Here is a 15,946-nt window from a genome sequence, read left to right on the forward strand (position 1 = left end):
GGCTCGAAGCAGGCAAAGGGGGCGCCGGGGGCCGCTATGGGGACCCAGCTCTGGGCACCTGGGTCACAGCTATGGGGCCACGCGGTGCAGTGTGTGGCTCTGTGTCACCGGCCCAGGACAGAAGGGGCTCCTGGGCTCTGGGAGACGACTCTGGACAGCCCCAAGTGCAGAGGCGCAGCAAGACCAAGGGCGCCCCCACCAGGCAGGAGGCAGCACTCAGCCTGCACTTGAATCTAGTATTTATTGATCTAGGCAGAGTAATCGATCATGCTTGGGTTTGCTTTTTTAGTTTACAAGGTTAATGATATATGGGTGTTAAATGCCTTTTCCACATCTACAGAAGAGAGCAGTCATCAGTGTAGTATATGAGCTCTCACGCTGAGAACAGGAGTGTCAGCTGCTAGTGAGTGTCAGCCAGTGGATGACTTCCCTTGTCCACAGGTGGTATTTGTTCGGTACATAGTTCTGATCGCACACATAGAGCTTCTGCGGATGTTTCTAGGTGTGTGAGCCATCCAATCTATTGCAAGAGAGATCGCCGCAGTGGTTTTCTCCAGTTTTGCTGCCCTTTGAGATGAAGATTCACGGTCATCACTTGTGCTCTATTTTCCTGTGTCTGACATTTAATGACAGGAAGCCATTGCAATCTCAGCTCTGAATGCGCTCCCAAACAAAAACTCTTTCATGTTGTCTGTTTGCAAGATGGATTTAATAAACATCAATTTGTACAGGACTGTGCACATCACACTGCACAGCCGGGAGCGTGCACCTGCCGCCACCGAGCTCAGCCAGCCCTGTGCACACCGGAGACCACCGAGCACAGCCAGCCCTGTGCACACCTGAGAGCACCGAGCACAGCCAGCCCTGTGCACACCTGAGAGCACCGAGCACAGCCAGCCCTGTGCACACCGGAGACCACTGCACACCTGAGAGCACCGAGCTCAGCCAGCCCTGTGCACACCAGAGACCACTGCACACCTGAGAGCACCAAGCTCAGCCAGCCCTGTGCACACCAGAGACCACTGCACACCTGAGAGCACCGAGCTCAGCCAGCCCTGTGCACACCGGAGACCACTGCACACCTGAGAGCACCGAGCTCAGCCAGCCCTGTGCACACCTGAGAGCACCGAGCTCAGCCAGCCCTGTGCACACCTGAGAGCACCGAGCTCAGCCAACCCTGTGCACACGGGAGACCACCGAGCACAGCCAGCCCTGTGCACACCGGAGACCACCGCACACCTGAGACCACCGGGCACAGCCAGCCCTGTGCACACCGGAGACCACCGAGCTCAGCCAGCCCTGTGCACACCAGAGACCACCGAGCACAGCCAGCCCTGTGCACACCGGGGACCACCGAGCCCAGCCAGCCCTGTGCACACCGGAGACCACCGAGCACAGCCAGCCCTGTGCACACCGGAGACCACCGAGCTCAGCCAGCCCTGTGCACACCAGAGACCACCGAGCACAGCCAGCCCTGTGCACACCGGAGAGCACCGAGCTCAGCCAGCCCTGTGCACACCGGAGACCACCGAGCTCAGCCAGCCCTGTGCACACCGGAGACCACTGCACACCTGAGAGCACCGAGCTCAGCCAGCCCTGTGCACACCGGAGACCACCAAGCACAGCCAGCCCTGTGCACACCAGAGACCACTGCACACCTGAGAGCACCGAGCTCAGCCAGCCCTGTGCACACCGGAGACCACTGCACACCTGAGAGCACCGAGCTCAGCCAGCCCTGTGCACACCGGAGACCACCGAGCTCAGCCAGCCCTGTGCACACCGGAGACCACTGCACACCTGAGAGCACCGAGCTCAGCCAGCCCTGTGCACACCGGAGACCACCGAGCTCAGCCAGCCCTGTGCACACCGGAGACCACTGCACACCTGAGAGCACCGAGCTCAGCCAGCCCTGTGCACACCGGAGACCACCGAGCACAGCCAGCCCTGTGCACACCAGAGACCAAGGCACATCAAAGACACCCATGCATACCCAATGCACACAACCATGGACACTGTGTTCACACCCGCAGTGCACACCTGAACCTCTGCACACCCGCTCGTACACCTGAGAGCTCTGCACTCACACCCATGGTGCACACCGGAGACCTCTGAGCTCACACCCACTGTGCACACCTGAGACCACTGCACTCACACCCTCTGTGCACACCTGAGACCACTGCGCTCACACCCACTGTGCACACCTGAGACCATTGCGCTCACACTCACTGTGCACACCTGAGACCACTGCGCTCACACCCTCTGTGCACACCTGAGACCACTGTGCTCACACCCACTGTGCACACCTGAGACCACTGCGCTCACACCCACTGTGCACACCTGAGACCACTGCGCTCACACTCACTGTGCACACCTGAGACCACTGCACTCACACCCACTGTGCACACCTGAGACCACTGCGCTCACACTGTGCACACCTGAGACCACTGCGCTCACACTGTGCACACCTGAGAGCTCTGCACTCACACCCTCTGTGCACACCTGAGACCACTGCGCTCACACCCACTGTGCACACCTGAGACCACTGCGCTCACACCCTCTGTGCATACCTGAGACCACTGCGCTCACACCCTCTGTGCATACCTGAGACCACTGCGCTCACACCCACTGTGCACACCTGAGACCACTGCGCTCACACCCACTGTGTACACCTGAGACCACTGCGCTCACACCCACTGTGCACACCTGAGACCACTGTGCTCACACCCTCTGTGCACACCTGAGACCACTGTGCTCACACCCACTGTGCACACCTGAGACCACTGCGCTCACACCCACTGTGCACACCTGAGACCACTGCACTCACACCCTCTGTGCACACCTGAGACCACTGTGCTCACACCCACTGTGCACACCTGAGACCACTGCGCTCACACCCACTGTGCACACTGGAGACCTCTGAGCTCACACCCACTGTGCACACCATGGACCTCTGAGCTCACACCCACTGTGCACACCATGGACACTGTACACCATGAAACCATGCACACCCATAGACACTGCACTCCCTCGGACACTGTACACCCCAGGCACTGTGCACACACATGCACTGTGTGTACACACTATGTGTACTCTCTGTGCACAACCACCTCTGCACACCTGCATCTACCTGGTTCTCACCCCCACACACCATGCAGCCACAGCCACTGCAGCTGCCCCTGGAGACGGAGTGCTCAGGCCTCCCTGGTCTCCAGTTCTGCACTGCCCACTCCTCCCCGTCCCCCACACATCTCCACTCCATCAAGCCAGGCTCATGGTAGCAGCGGGCAGGCGGGGTCCCCTTCAGAGCCAGCCCCAGCCCCCTCGCTCCAGTGGTGCACCCTGGGGGGTGCCCCCCACAGCTGCCCGTGGGCCCACGGGATTCCCAGCAGCCTTTGCAGTTCTGACCCCACGCCTGTAACCATGGAGCACTAGCGAGCTCCTGAGTAAAACCTCAATGTGTGGCAGCTTCCACTTCGGGCAAACTATGACCTTGTCTCACTCCAAGGTCATTTGGCCGGAGCGTGTTTGGCGACTTTGGGGTCACACACCCCCCAGAATTAGGACTGTTTCCTGACCCAGAGTAACTGAACGAGTCAGAAGGACCTCGGGGCCGCTGAGGTGCGCTGGACGTCCACTCCTGGGACAGCTCCCCTGGCCCCTGCACCCCAGAGTCGCCCTGAGGGGTGGGAACTCGATGCACTGGGGGAGCCCTGGACTGCGCGCAGAGGCTTCATGGGGAGGGGCACACACATCCACGCCCTGCCAGGACAGCCGGCGGGAACGCCATCACCGTGGCCGACCCTCGGGCACCATTCAGCCCCCTCACTTCATAACGCTGGGCCACCCTGGGCTTCCTGCTGAGGCAACCAGAAGGCGACCGCACCCTGGCTCCGCCAGGCTCACCGGGGCCGCGTGAGCCCCACGAAATCCTCTGGGTTGTGGCCCCGTCAAGACCACCACCGCGGGCAAACTCACTAAATCTTCCCAATAAATCTAATTTTTGAGTTGATCATTTTGTATGGCCCGTGGATGTCGTCACCAATCTCCATGGGGTCCTTGGCAAGAGAGGCTCCCCAGCCCGGGCCCAACAAAGGGGCAGCGCCCCCACCCTGCCCCGCCCCTCCCCGGCTCAGCCTCACCCCTTCCCACCTCACCCCTCCCCTCTCCAGCTCAGCCCTGTCCCAGGCTCAGCCCCGCCCCAGCCCCGCCCCTCCCCGGCCCCACCCTACCTCGCCCCGGCTCACCCCCTGCCAGCGCCTCGAAGAGCCGCTGTATGACGCCGACGTCCTTCACGACGCCGCAGTCCTGCCCCTCCCCAGCTCAGCCCCGCCCCAGGCTCAGCCCCGCCCCTCCCCAGGGCTCAGCCCCGCCCCAGCCCCGCCCTTCCCAGGCTCAGCCCCGCCCCTCCCCAGCCCAGCCCCGCCCCAGCCCCACCCCGCCCCGGCTCACCCCCGGCCAGCGCCTCGAAGAGCCGCTGTATGACGCCGACGTCCTTCACGATGCCGGACTCCTGCACCCGGCGGACGAACTCGTCCAGCTGCAGGTGCTTCCGGGGCAGCTCGAAGTTCTTCACGGGGTCGTCGGCCTTGGGGGCGTCGCCCGGCTGGTCCAGCACCTCGCCCAGCAGCCGCCGGAGCTCGGGCGTGCGCTCGGCCTGGGCGCGCTGCGCCGCCGACAGCGCCTCCACGACGCCCTTGACGAGCGCGGCTGGGAAGATGCGGACGTCCGTCTTGTAGAGGCTCTGGAAGTCCAGCAGCGCGTCCAGCAGCTGGCCCCGCCGCAGGTGCACGAGGCCGCGCAGGTAGAAGTAGCTGGCCAGCAGCAGCGAGTTCTCGGGCGCCAGGAAGCCCATGGCCTTGCTCAGCAGCGCCACGAAGTCCGAGTAATAGGCCTGCACGCACTGGGCCACCAGCGGGAAGTGGATCTCCGGGACCTTGAACGTGTAGGTCGGCTTAGGGGCCACGATCAGAGCTGGAAAGTCGAGGGGAAGACGATCAGCGCGGGCGGTGTGCGGAGGGCGGTGTCTCTGGGCCCCGCACACAAAGCCAAGCCAGAACCGGTGTGCTGCTCCGGAAGGCTCCCCGCACCCAGGGTGAACCAGCGCCCCAGCAGCAACGACCGCGTTCAGCCAGCTGCCCCGCACGCTGAACCATTCAGGCTGAATGCAAACATCTGTTTCTGAGGGTTCTCCGAGGATCCAGCTTACACCGGAAGCCAAGACACACCTGCTGGGTAGGACCCAGCCTTCCACACAATCGTTGTAGTCGCCCTGACGACTCTGGGCACTGTCCCCACTTCACAGATGTGGCGACTGGGGCTGCCCACTCCAGGGACGTGGCCAGGAGCGCAGCCAGCTGTCTCCCACACAAGTGCTGGCTCACAGCCTCCCAGATGCTGAGCACCAACTGGGCGCTCTGTTCTCTTCTAGGACCTCCAGGGCCAGCCACACCAGCCGGGCCAGCCACACCAGTGGGCCGGGCTCTCGTGCAGCCCGGAGGAGGAGGCTGGGACATCCAGAGCGAAGGTGGAGAAAGAGCAAGCTCCCGGAGCAGGTGAGCACAGCACACCTTCCGGGTACAGCAGGAGAGTGCCCAGGTACAGCAGGTGAGCGCGGCATTCCTTCCGGGTACAGCAGGGGAGCACGGCACCCCTTCTGGGTACAGCAGGAGAGCGCCCAGGTATAGCAGGTGAGCACAGCACACCTTCCAGGTATAGCAGGAGAGTGCGGCACCCCTTCTGGGTACAGCAGGAGAGTGCGGCACCCCTTCTGGGTACAGCAGGTGAGCGCCCAGGTATAGCAGGTGAGCGCGGCACCCCTTCTGGGTACAGCAGGAGAGTGCGGCACCCCTTCTGGGTACAGCAGGAGAGTGCGGCACCCCTTCTGGGTACAGCAGGTGAGCACCCAGGTATAGCAGGTGAGCGCGGCACCCCTTCTGGGTACAGCAGGTGAGCGCGGCACCCCTTCTGGGTACAGCAGGAGAGCGCCCAGGTATAGCAGGTGAGCGCGGCACCCCTTCTGGGTACAGCAAGAGAGTGCGGCACCCCTTCTGGGTACAGCAGGAGAGCGCCCAGGTATAGCAGGTGAGCGCGGCACCCCTTCTGGGTACAGCAGGTGAGCGCTCAGGTACAGCAGGTGAGCGCGGCACCCCTTCCGGGTACAGCAGGAGAGCACGGCACCCCTTCTGGGTACAGCAGGAGAGCCTCAGGCCCAGAGCCAGCCGGCCAGCCAGGAAGCAGCAGCACAGGCGGCTGAACCCGGTGGTCAGCCTGCAGGGGCCTGCGGTGTGCACGCTGCTTGCCTTGGTCACCCAATGCACAGAAGCCCTGGGGCATCACTGGAGCCCCGAGCCACTCATCAAAAGCAGCCACCGTGTCCCCCAGCCACTGCGGACAGAGCCCGTGGCCATTGTGGAGGAGCGCAGGGGGGTCTGGGTGGGTGTCCCACACCACAGAGGCGATGCCGGCTCACACATGGCCTCACGAGTCTACAGCAACACGTGTGCACAGCCAGCATTGGGAGCCACGCAGATCTGCCTCTCGGGCACCAACGAGGGCCCTGCTGTCCCCTCTCCTTCCCATCTCTGCCCTGCCACGAGGCCGCCCAGGCCCCCTCCTACAAGAGCCCCACCCCCTCCCGGCCCTGCTCCTTGTCACCCCCAGGCTCACAGCTGCTCTGTCCCAGCAGACACGTGTGCATGTAAACGTGCATCACACACACGACATATACACGTGAAGACACTAAAACTGCATGGCTGCGACCGTTAGCAGCGACAGTGGGTGATGGAAACTGAGTTAAGAGATAAGCGACGCAGCAGGTGGAGTCGCTGCCTGCAATGCCGGCATCCCGTATGGGCACCGGTTCCGTCCTGGCTGCCCTGCTTCTATCCAGCTCCCTGCTTGTGCCGGGGAAGGCAGTGGAGGACGGCCCTAGTGCTTGGGCCCCTGCCCCAGCGTGGGAGACCCGGAGGAAGCTCCTGGCTTTGACCTGGCCCAGCCCTGGCCATTGCTGCCATCTGGGGAGCGAACCAGCAGGTGGGAGATTTCTCGGTCTCTCCCTTTCTTTCTAACTCTGACACTCAAATAAAGACGTATTTCTTGAGCCGGCGCCGTGGCTTAACAGGCTAATCCTCCGCCTTGCGGTGCCGGCACACCGGGTTCTAGTCCCGGTCGGGGCACCGATCCTGTCCCGGTTGCCCCTCTTCCAGGCCAGCTCTCTGCTGTGGCCAGGGAGTGCAGTGGAGGACGGCCCAAGTGCTTGGGCCCTGCACCCCATGGGAGACCAGGAGAAGCACCTGGCTCCTGCCATCGGATCAGCACGGTGCGCTGGCTGCAGCGCGCCTACCACGGCGGCCATTGGAGGGTGAACCAACGGCAAAAAGGAAGACCTTTCTCTCTGTCTCTCTCTCACTGTCCACTCTGCCTGTCAAAAAAATTAAAAAACAAAAATTTAAAAAAAAAAAAGACGTATTTCTTAAAGCTAACTTTCTGCAACAAACGTGGCATAGAAAAGCAATATTCTAAAAAGGTTCTAAATGACTAAACATAATTTAGCACGCTAGGGGAAGGCACTTGGCACAGTGGGTAAGCAGAGCGCCAAGGTTCGGGCCCCAGTGAACACCAGGGGGCGCAGGTCCCTGCCACGCGCGTGGGTACTGAGTTCCCAGCTCCTAAAGTGCGAGTGTGTGTATGTGTGAGTGTGAGTGTGTGTGTGAGTGTGCACACGCCTATGGCTTTGTGTCTCTCAAATAATTTAAATTTAGCAAATAAATTTAAAATTCAAAGCCTATGGCCATCTGTGCAGAGGATGGGGTGGGGACCGGCCGAAGAGGGGGTGGGTACTGGGTGGGGCCCGGGCGTGCACTGGAGGGGGGAGGGAGGAGGCGGGGACTGGGCGGGGATGGGTCCAGAGATGGGGCGGGGACTGGGCGGGGATGGGTCCAGAGATGGGGCAGGGACTGGGCTGGGATGGGCCCCAAGATGGGGCAGGGACTGGGTGGGGCTGAGGGCGGGGACTGGGCAGGGCGGGGCGCGGTCACCTTCGAAGTCGACACTGTTCCCACAGCCCGAGGCAGAGTCCGGGAGCCGCAGCGAGGCGTTCCTGGGCGGCAGCTCGGGCAGCGTGAGGTCCTGCAGGTTGGGCATGCTGACCACCATGCGCCGGTGAGTGAGCTGCAGGGGCGAGGGCTTGCGCGAGGCCATCTTCTCCACCGTCGGCCTCCTTGGGCTCACGAGCATCCCGTTCATCCTGGGGCACAAGAGGGCGACACGGCAGACAGACCATGAGGACGACAGGACGCGTCACCGCGGCAGGTCCCCAGGCGGGGTCGGCGGGGTCTGACCCGCGTCCTGGCGAGCCAGAAAGAGGCGAAGGCACTCGCAGGCCACAGGGAGGAGCAGTGGCAGGATGGGCAGGGGCTCTGAGGCGGGGGGAGACGCGGGAGGAGGGGGAAGACTTGGAGACAGCCGCACCGCACAAAGGCCCGGGGCGCCCCATAAGCCAAAGCCCGAGACTCTGCTGACACGGCCCAGAGCCGGGCAGCAGGTGTGCTGAGCCGTCTACGGAGAACGCAAAGCCCCGGGAGGAGGCAGATGCCGCGGGGGAACCCAATACGAGGAGCTTGGGCGCTGTCACCCCTCACGGTGCCCCCCTAAGCACGAGCTGCTCCTGTCGGGTTATCCGTGACCCATCCAGAGAAAACCGCACTAGTGTGGCACTGCCCAGCCCCCCACCCCCGCGAAGCACCTGTCCTCCTCCGACTGGATGCTCAGGTCCAGCTGTGCGAAGGCATCCATCCTCCTGCTGAGCCGGGCTTTCAGGAAGGAGTGGAACATGTAGGTGTCCAGGACCTGGAACAGAACGGGCAGCGGCATCTGGTGCCGGCTCTCGCAACACCGTTCTCCGCCCGCCGCCCCGCAACCCCCACCCACCGTGGAGGACCCTGCCGACCCCTGCCTCCCGTGGACACGAGCTCCCAGGCCACAGTGTTCCCACAATCCCCTACGACGGCTCTGCGGGTCTCAGCAGCGCTTCTAAGATACACGCATTTTTTGTAAGGCAGGGTGGGGGGGGCTCTTCCATCTGCTCCCCAGTCGGCTGGGGCTGGGTCCAGCCCAAGCCAGGAGCCTGGAACACCATATGGGTCTCCCCTGTGGGTGCAGAGACCCAAGCCCCTGGGCATCACCCACTGCCTTCCTGGTTGGGAGCTGGATCGGAAGTGGAGCAGCCAGGACTTAAAACCAGCGCATGTGGGTAGGGAGAGGTGGGTACTAGAAGGAAGAGACGGCCCCTGGCCTGCTGGAGACGTGGAGATGGGTGCTCCTGAGCAGGGAGGGGCCCCATAACAGCCATAGACCCCAGGAGGGCCCGGGGCGGACCAGACAGGACAAGCGGAGGCCCTCCCGGGAGCCGGCTTTCCACTTCCCTTTCCCCAAGCCACACCCGGGCCTCCCCGGGGGCTCCGCCTGCTGTGTGGGGCCGTGAGGCCGGGGGTGGGCTGTGCAGGGGGCCAGATGCTGCCACAGGAGACACGTGCACAGAGAAAGGCACGGGGCACAAAGAACGAAGGGGGAACGCCCGGCACAGGGGCGAGGCTGCAGCTGGGGAGAAGTGCCGACCGCACAGGTGCACCTGGGAGACGGCCAGTCACAGGCTGAAGACAGCGCCCCCCTGCGGGCAGCCTCAGAGTGGCCTTCAACGCCACTGGCTCTGTCTCTCCAGCTTTCACACAGTGGGGGGGGGAGACTCTCCCCTCCCCGGGCGGCCCCTCAGCACCCCTGAGCCTGGCTCCTTCCTGCCCCTCTTGATTCCACAGTTTGGAATATTAGAAGCCCCTGTGAAGCCCAAATATCCCCCACCAGGCCGGCTCTTCGGCATCTGAGAGCGCCCCCTGACCCACATGTCCGTCACTGGTCCCCTCCAGCCAGCCCGTCCGCCAGGACCCTCCCCCCACCCCCCACCCCCCCCCCCCCCCCCCCCGTGCTCAGCCCCCAGAGAACCTCCCACCACGCCTTCAGGGCACTGGGACTCTGCTCAGGGCAGCCGCACCTCTGCTCACCACCTCCGGGGGCTCCCATGCACTGGACACCTGCACCAGGCTTGGCCCAGGAGCCCTGAGAGGCGCGGCCAGGCATCCCCGGAGGCCGTGACCTCCGGACCCAGCCTGTGTGGCACGGAGCAGGCACATCATGGAATGACCAGACCTGTCCCTCATCTGCACAGGCAGAAGTCACCGTCCCCAGCTGAGACACGCAGCGCGAGCCGAGCACGCCACAGAGAAAACCACGTTCATGGGGCCGTGGAGGGGACTCGCAGCCCCGGCCACAGGGCAGCAGGGGACGCGCAGGAAAACAGTCAACAGCTGTCGGTACACTGGATGGAGCAGCCCGGACTCTGCCTCCCGAGGGCGGGGGGGAGTGGCAGAGTCGGAGCTCACAGCCCAGCGATGCAGCCTGCGCAGAGCCCCAGGCCGAGAGCTGGGCTCAGAGAGGGCGCCCGGGGGCCTTTGCTGCATCCTGAGGAGCTCGCTCTGGGACAAAACCACACAACACGAGGAAGAGGGGCTCCGGGGAGGCCAGGAGCCAATCTCTGAGCTCACATAGGGCACCAGGCACGCCCCAGATGGGAGCCACCAGGGGTCACGGGGCACCCAGCAGATGGCCAACCTATGACTGCCCTGGAACCCTCTGAAAACAGACAACCAAACGCTGAAGGGGCCAGAACACAGCCTGCAGCTGTTTTTGTAAAAGACAAACCCCAAACCAACCAAATGCTGGTTAGCAGGTGCACAGGAAAACAGCGTGTCCCACCCCAACATCGGGATTCCAGAGCAAGACGCCGAGGCCACGGAGACGCAGCCCCGGGGAGGGTGGGGCGCACAGAGCTGGGGACCCGGGGCCCGGGTAACCCTGGAGCTGGGCTTTCACACACGATCCTCGTGGTCAAGGACAGAGACAGCCAGGGCCTGGGGAGGTGGGCGGTGCAGGGGAGGGGAACAGGTGCTTGAGTCCACGGGAAACGTCCGGCGTCCAGACCAAGCAGGTGCTCACGGCTGCATCAGAGCCTTGGCCTTGGCAGATTTTCCCATCTGTGAGTTACACCCTGAGAAGCCGGTTAGAAAGTAACAGGGCTGGGCTGGGCTGGGACAGGTTAAGCTGCCACTTGGGACACCAGCACCCATGTCTCAGGGCCAGTTCGAGTCCCGGCTGCTCCACTTCCGATCCAGCTCCCTGCTAATGTGCCCGGGAAAGGCAGTGGAGACGGCCCAAGCGCTTGGGCCCCTGCACCCATGTGGGAGACCAGGATGGAGTCCCAGGCTCCTGGCTCCAGCCTGGACCACTCCTGGCCATTGTGAGTGTTTGGGGAGTAAACCAGCTGGTGGACGTTCAGTCTCTCTCTGTCCCTCTTTTGAATAAATAAGCTTTCTCTTATCAAGAATACAAGCAATGGCCAATGATCAAGAGAAACCAGGCAAAACAATGGCCCGGGAAACGCCGAATGGTGTAGAGAATTCACAGGTGCAGGACAGGCTGCTACCCAGAGGGCCAGTGCAACACAGCGAGGACTGAGCACACAAGACATGCCCAGGCCAGCGCCGTGGCTTAACAGGCTAATCCTCCACCTTGCGGTGCTGGCACACTGGGTTCTAGTCCTGGTCGGGGCGCCGGATTCTGTCCCGGTTGCCCCTCTTCCAGGCCAGCTCTCTGCTGTGGCCCGGGAGTGCAGTGGAGGATGGCCCAAGTCCTTGGGCCCTGCACCTGCACGGGAGACCAGGAGAAGCACATGGCTCCTGGCTTCGGATCAGCTCAATGAGCCAGTCGCAGCGGCCATTGGAGGGTGAACCAACGGCAAAAAGGAAGACCTTTCTCTCTGTCTCTCTCTCACTGTCCACTCTGCCTGTCAAAAAAAAAAAAGACATGCCCATGCTGCACGTAGACACACCTACAATGCAGGGAGACACACCCACACTGCAGACACGCCCATAACCGCAGGGAGACATGCCCACACAGCAGAGAGAGATGCCCACACAGACACGGCTACAACGCACACAGACACGCCCACGCTGCAGGCAGACACGCCCACGCTGCACGCAGACACTCCCATACCGCAGGGAGACACGCCCACGCAGACACGCCTACAATACATGCAGACACGCCCACACCGCAGGCAGACATGCCCACACAGCAGAGAGATGCCCACACAGACACGCCCACGCTGCACGCAGACACACCCACACCGCAGGGAGACACGCCCACGCTGCACGCAGACACGCCCATACCGCAGGGAGACACGCCCACGCTGCACACAGACACGCCCACGCTGCACGCAGACACGCCCACGCCGCAGGCAGACGCGCCCACGCTGCACGCAGACACACCCACGCCGCAGGCAGACACGCCCACGCCGCAGGCAGACACGCCCACGTGCTCCTACCTGCTTGTAGAACTGCTGGTCGCCGGGAGCGCGGGTCTTGAGGAACTCCTCGCTGTTAAACACTCTGTGCTCGTAGTTTAAATGATTCTTCACTTCCCTGGCAGAGAGACAGCCTGAGACCGCGCGACTCTCGGCGCAGGAACTCTGCCGTCCGGGTGGCAGGGCCACGACCACGGACCCCGGGAGAGCCCCGCGTGCAATCAGAGCTGGGCGCTGGGGGTCCCTGGTGGCCGAGCACGCCCCTCCCACCCCACCCCCGGGATGCACGGCTCTCGCCTTCTCTCCCAAGCCCCGGTTCCTTCTACGGGCTAAGACCAGTCACCAGCCAGCCGGCACCAGCACAGCTGCGCCCAGGGTGGCGACACCGGCGCCCCGGGAAGTCAGGCCTGGAAGAATCCACGAGCCTGCAGGCTACGCTCCCCACGAGGGTGCCCCGGCTTTCCCTTCGCTGCCCCGGGAAAATGCCTTCCTCTGGGAAACAGCGTTTTACCATCGGTAATCGTATTTTCTGCTTCTTTTTCAACTCATCGAGTGTTTAAGGAAATCCAGCTTGTTTGTGAAAGATTTCGTCTTTAAGGTAGACGACGAAGCGGCCGGCATTGCGGCACGGCTGGGCTAAGCCACTGCCTGCGCCGCCCACATCCCGGCTGCTCCAGTTCAGGCCGGCTCCCTCCAACGCGCCCGGGAAAGCAGCAGCAGAGACTCGGGGCACGGACCCTTCCACCCACACGGGGGACCTGGGTGGAGCTCCAGGCTCCCGGCCACAGCCAGGTGCGGGGTGAGACAGCGGAGGGAAGGTCTCTGCCTCCCTCGCTCTCGGTAACTCTGCCTTCCAAGTAAATAAATAAATCTTAAAAAATAAAAAAAGGAAGAGGACACATTTGGGCTGGGAGAAGATGAGAGGACTGCACCGCCCCTCTTTTTTCCTAAGAAATCACTCGCTTTAACTAAATGAGCACATCCACGGTGCTCCCAGGGGGGAGGCCCCACAGGCGGGCGGGCCGGCACGGGCGCCTTCGTTGGCTCGCAGGTCAGGGAGAAAGAGGAAGAAGCAGAGGAGAGCTGCAAGACACAGAGGAGAGCGGGCTGAGGGACCCCGGGGCCCGGAGGCGCCTGCACCACCTGCAGCCGTGCACCGAGGCGTAACGGCGACCCCGCACGCGTGGGCAGCAGAGGCGGCTCGGTGCTGCCCTGCACCCACGGGACAGACGCGCTCTGTGGCCGGGACTCCAGCCGGAAGGCTGGGCAAGCAGGCATCTCACGAGGGCCCTCGCTGTGCACAGGAGACAGCAAGCTTCCTGACCCCGGGAGCGACCCCAGGCACGACCCCTGGCGCTCACCGGCCCCGCCCCTGCCCTTCAGCTGGCTCTGCCTTCATGTCCACAGATCAGGAAGAAACTGCCCGGCTGTCCCCCCACCTCCCTGGACGCAGGCCTCTGGGGACAGAGCCCTGCCTGGCCCGACCCTGCGCCCCAGCAGCCTCGGGGAGGGCCGCAGTCTCCCCCGAGGCCCAGACAGGTGTGGGCGGGGTTAGAGTGAGCCTGCTGGTGGGGTTCTCCTCGGGGAGCCGCGAGCGCTCGGGGCCCCGCTGGTGCCCACAGAGGTACCTGAAGATGCCCACGAGCAGCTGCAGGCTGATGTGCTGGATCCGGCAGTTGAGCGCCTGCTGCCAGCCCCGTCTGCAGGCGCGGCTCTCGTTCAGGTCCGTGGGGGAGGCCAGGTGCGCGAGGTGCAGCTCACGGTGCAGCTCGAGGCTCTGCACCCTGCAAGGAAGCAGGCGAGGCAGCCCGGGCTCAAGGGATGCCATGTGGCTGCCGGGTACCGGGGCAGGCAACATGCCAGCCCAAGGCCCGCGCTCTCCCGGGAAACACCACACGCCTGTCGCACCTGGGCAGGGGTGGGGGGGACACCCCCAAACACAAACCCTCGGGGGCCTTAGTGTCGGCCCTCGCACCGCCTGGTCAGTGCACGGCCCCTTCCCCGACAGCCACAGGGTGCCCTGTGCAGGTCACCTCCTGCTGGTGGCTCGGCTGCCCAGGAGGGACAGCCACGGCTCCCGACAGCTTCCCCTGTCCTGGACGTCACCACTCGTGGTCCCCAGGGAACCGGAGGTCCTCACTCAGGGGGAGGGAAGCACAGCTGCCTCGGGCAGCCACGAGCCACCGCTAACCATGCCACCAGCCTCCCAGTGCGACCCGAGACTGCGCTGGGGACGGAGTTGGACCCAAATCTGCACAACGCACAGCCCCGAGGCACGAAGCCTCCTCCTGCCAGCGTTTCTTGAGCACCTACTACACGCCAGGCATCACCCCGAGTGCTCACATCCCAGCAGGGAGAAACAAGAAAACAGACACACGAGCCACAACGGAGAACAGAGCCACAGGGGTCGGAGCAGGAGTTGACCTTGAACCTGGGATGTGAAAGGCAAGAGGCAAAGAGCTGAGGGCAGAGGGCAGTGCGGTGGGGGCGGCGTGGACTTGCTGCGCCCCGCGTGGCTCCAGGCCAGGCCCAAGCGGCCAGCAGGAGCCAGGACAGGCCTGGGCAGGGCTCTGGCTTTGCTGCAAATGCAGCTGGACGGCGGCGGCCCTGGCCTTGACCCTGACTGCCAGACTTAGAGGAAGCCCTGACTCGGCTGGGCCAGTGCGCCACGCTAACGGCACCAGTCTGGCCCTGCGTCGGCAGAACGCCGAGCATTGGACCGCGAGGGTGGAATCCCCGTGACTCCTGTGTGGAACACAGCCTCTCTCCGTGTCCTCTGGGCCACGGACGACTGGACCTGAAACACAAGGCTGCCCACCTCTCACGCGTTCCCCGCCCCAGCACCCACTGGGCCGCGAGGGTGGGGCCAGGGCGGGGCCACGGAGGATGCCCGCTTCCCATCGAGCGCGGCACAGGAGGCAGCCCCCGACCGGACACTAGCTCAGGTGGGGACGCAGGGGGAGGCCTGCGCTGCAGCCTGGGTCCCGGGCTCCAAGGCCCCAGGGAAGGCTGTACACATCACCCCACGCACTGATCCACTCCCCAATGGCCGCAGCAGCCGGAGCTGGGCCGATCTGAAGCCAGGAGCCTCCCCTGGGTCTCCCACGCGGGTGCAGGGGCCCAAGCACTTGGGCCATCTTCCACCGCCCTCCCAGGCCACAGGCAGGGAGCTGGATCGGAAGAGAAGCAGCCAGGACGCGAACAGACACCCATACGGGATGCCAGCGCCGCAGGCGGGGGCCCAGCCCTTGAGGCCACAGCGCCGGCCCCGGCTTCCGACTCAGTGCACTTGCGTGCTGACTTCAGCAGCACGTGAGGTGGGCGTGGCATTCTCCCCTGGCAGCTTCGGAAAGTTCCAGAGCTCTCAGCACCCCTGTTTCAGGGCAGGGCTTCTTCGCCCGTATTTTTGCAGAAGCCACACAACTGGAAAGAATGGCGGCCGCCAAGCTGACCGCCAGGAATCAGAAAACCCGTCCCTGGCCGTGGCTCCACCCCAGCGAGCTCCGGTTAGGCAGAAGACAGGTGAGGGGAAAAGCC

At 63.8% G+C, this 15,946-nt stretch overlaps 1 protein-coding gene across 2 annotated transcripts in view; it reads right to left on the bottom strand.

Annotated features, from left to right (window-relative positions):
• The window catches only part of DENND3 (DENN domain containing 3), a 52,185-nt gene that overhangs the window by 15,654 nt on the left and 20,585 nt on the right, over positions 1 to 15,946 (bottom strand). For both annotated transcript variants that reach the window (XM_062187938.1, XM_062187936.1), the window contains exons 9-13: positions 14,038 to 14,193; positions 12,431 to 12,527; positions 8,744 to 8,847; positions 8,037 to 8,245; positions 4,450 to 4,971 (exon numbers count right to left, since the gene is read on the bottom strand). In XM_062187938.1, coding sequence (XP_062043922.1) covers positions 4,450 to 4,971; positions 8,037 to 8,245; positions 8,744 to 8,847; positions 12,431 to 12,527; positions 14,038 to 14,193 — 1,088 coding nt within the window. The remainder of the gene's footprint in view (positions 1 to 4,449; positions 4,972 to 8,036; positions 8,246 to 8,743; positions 8,848 to 12,430; positions 12,528 to 14,037; positions 14,194 to 15,946) is intronic.

This window comes from Lepus europaeus, chromosome 4, assembly GCF_033115175.1.
Source record: "Lepus europaeus isolate LE1 chromosome 4, mLepTim1.pri, whole genome shotgun sequence".
Lineage (NCBI taxonomy): Eukaryota > Metazoa > Chordata > Mammalia > Lagomorpha > Leporidae > Lepus > Lepus europaeus.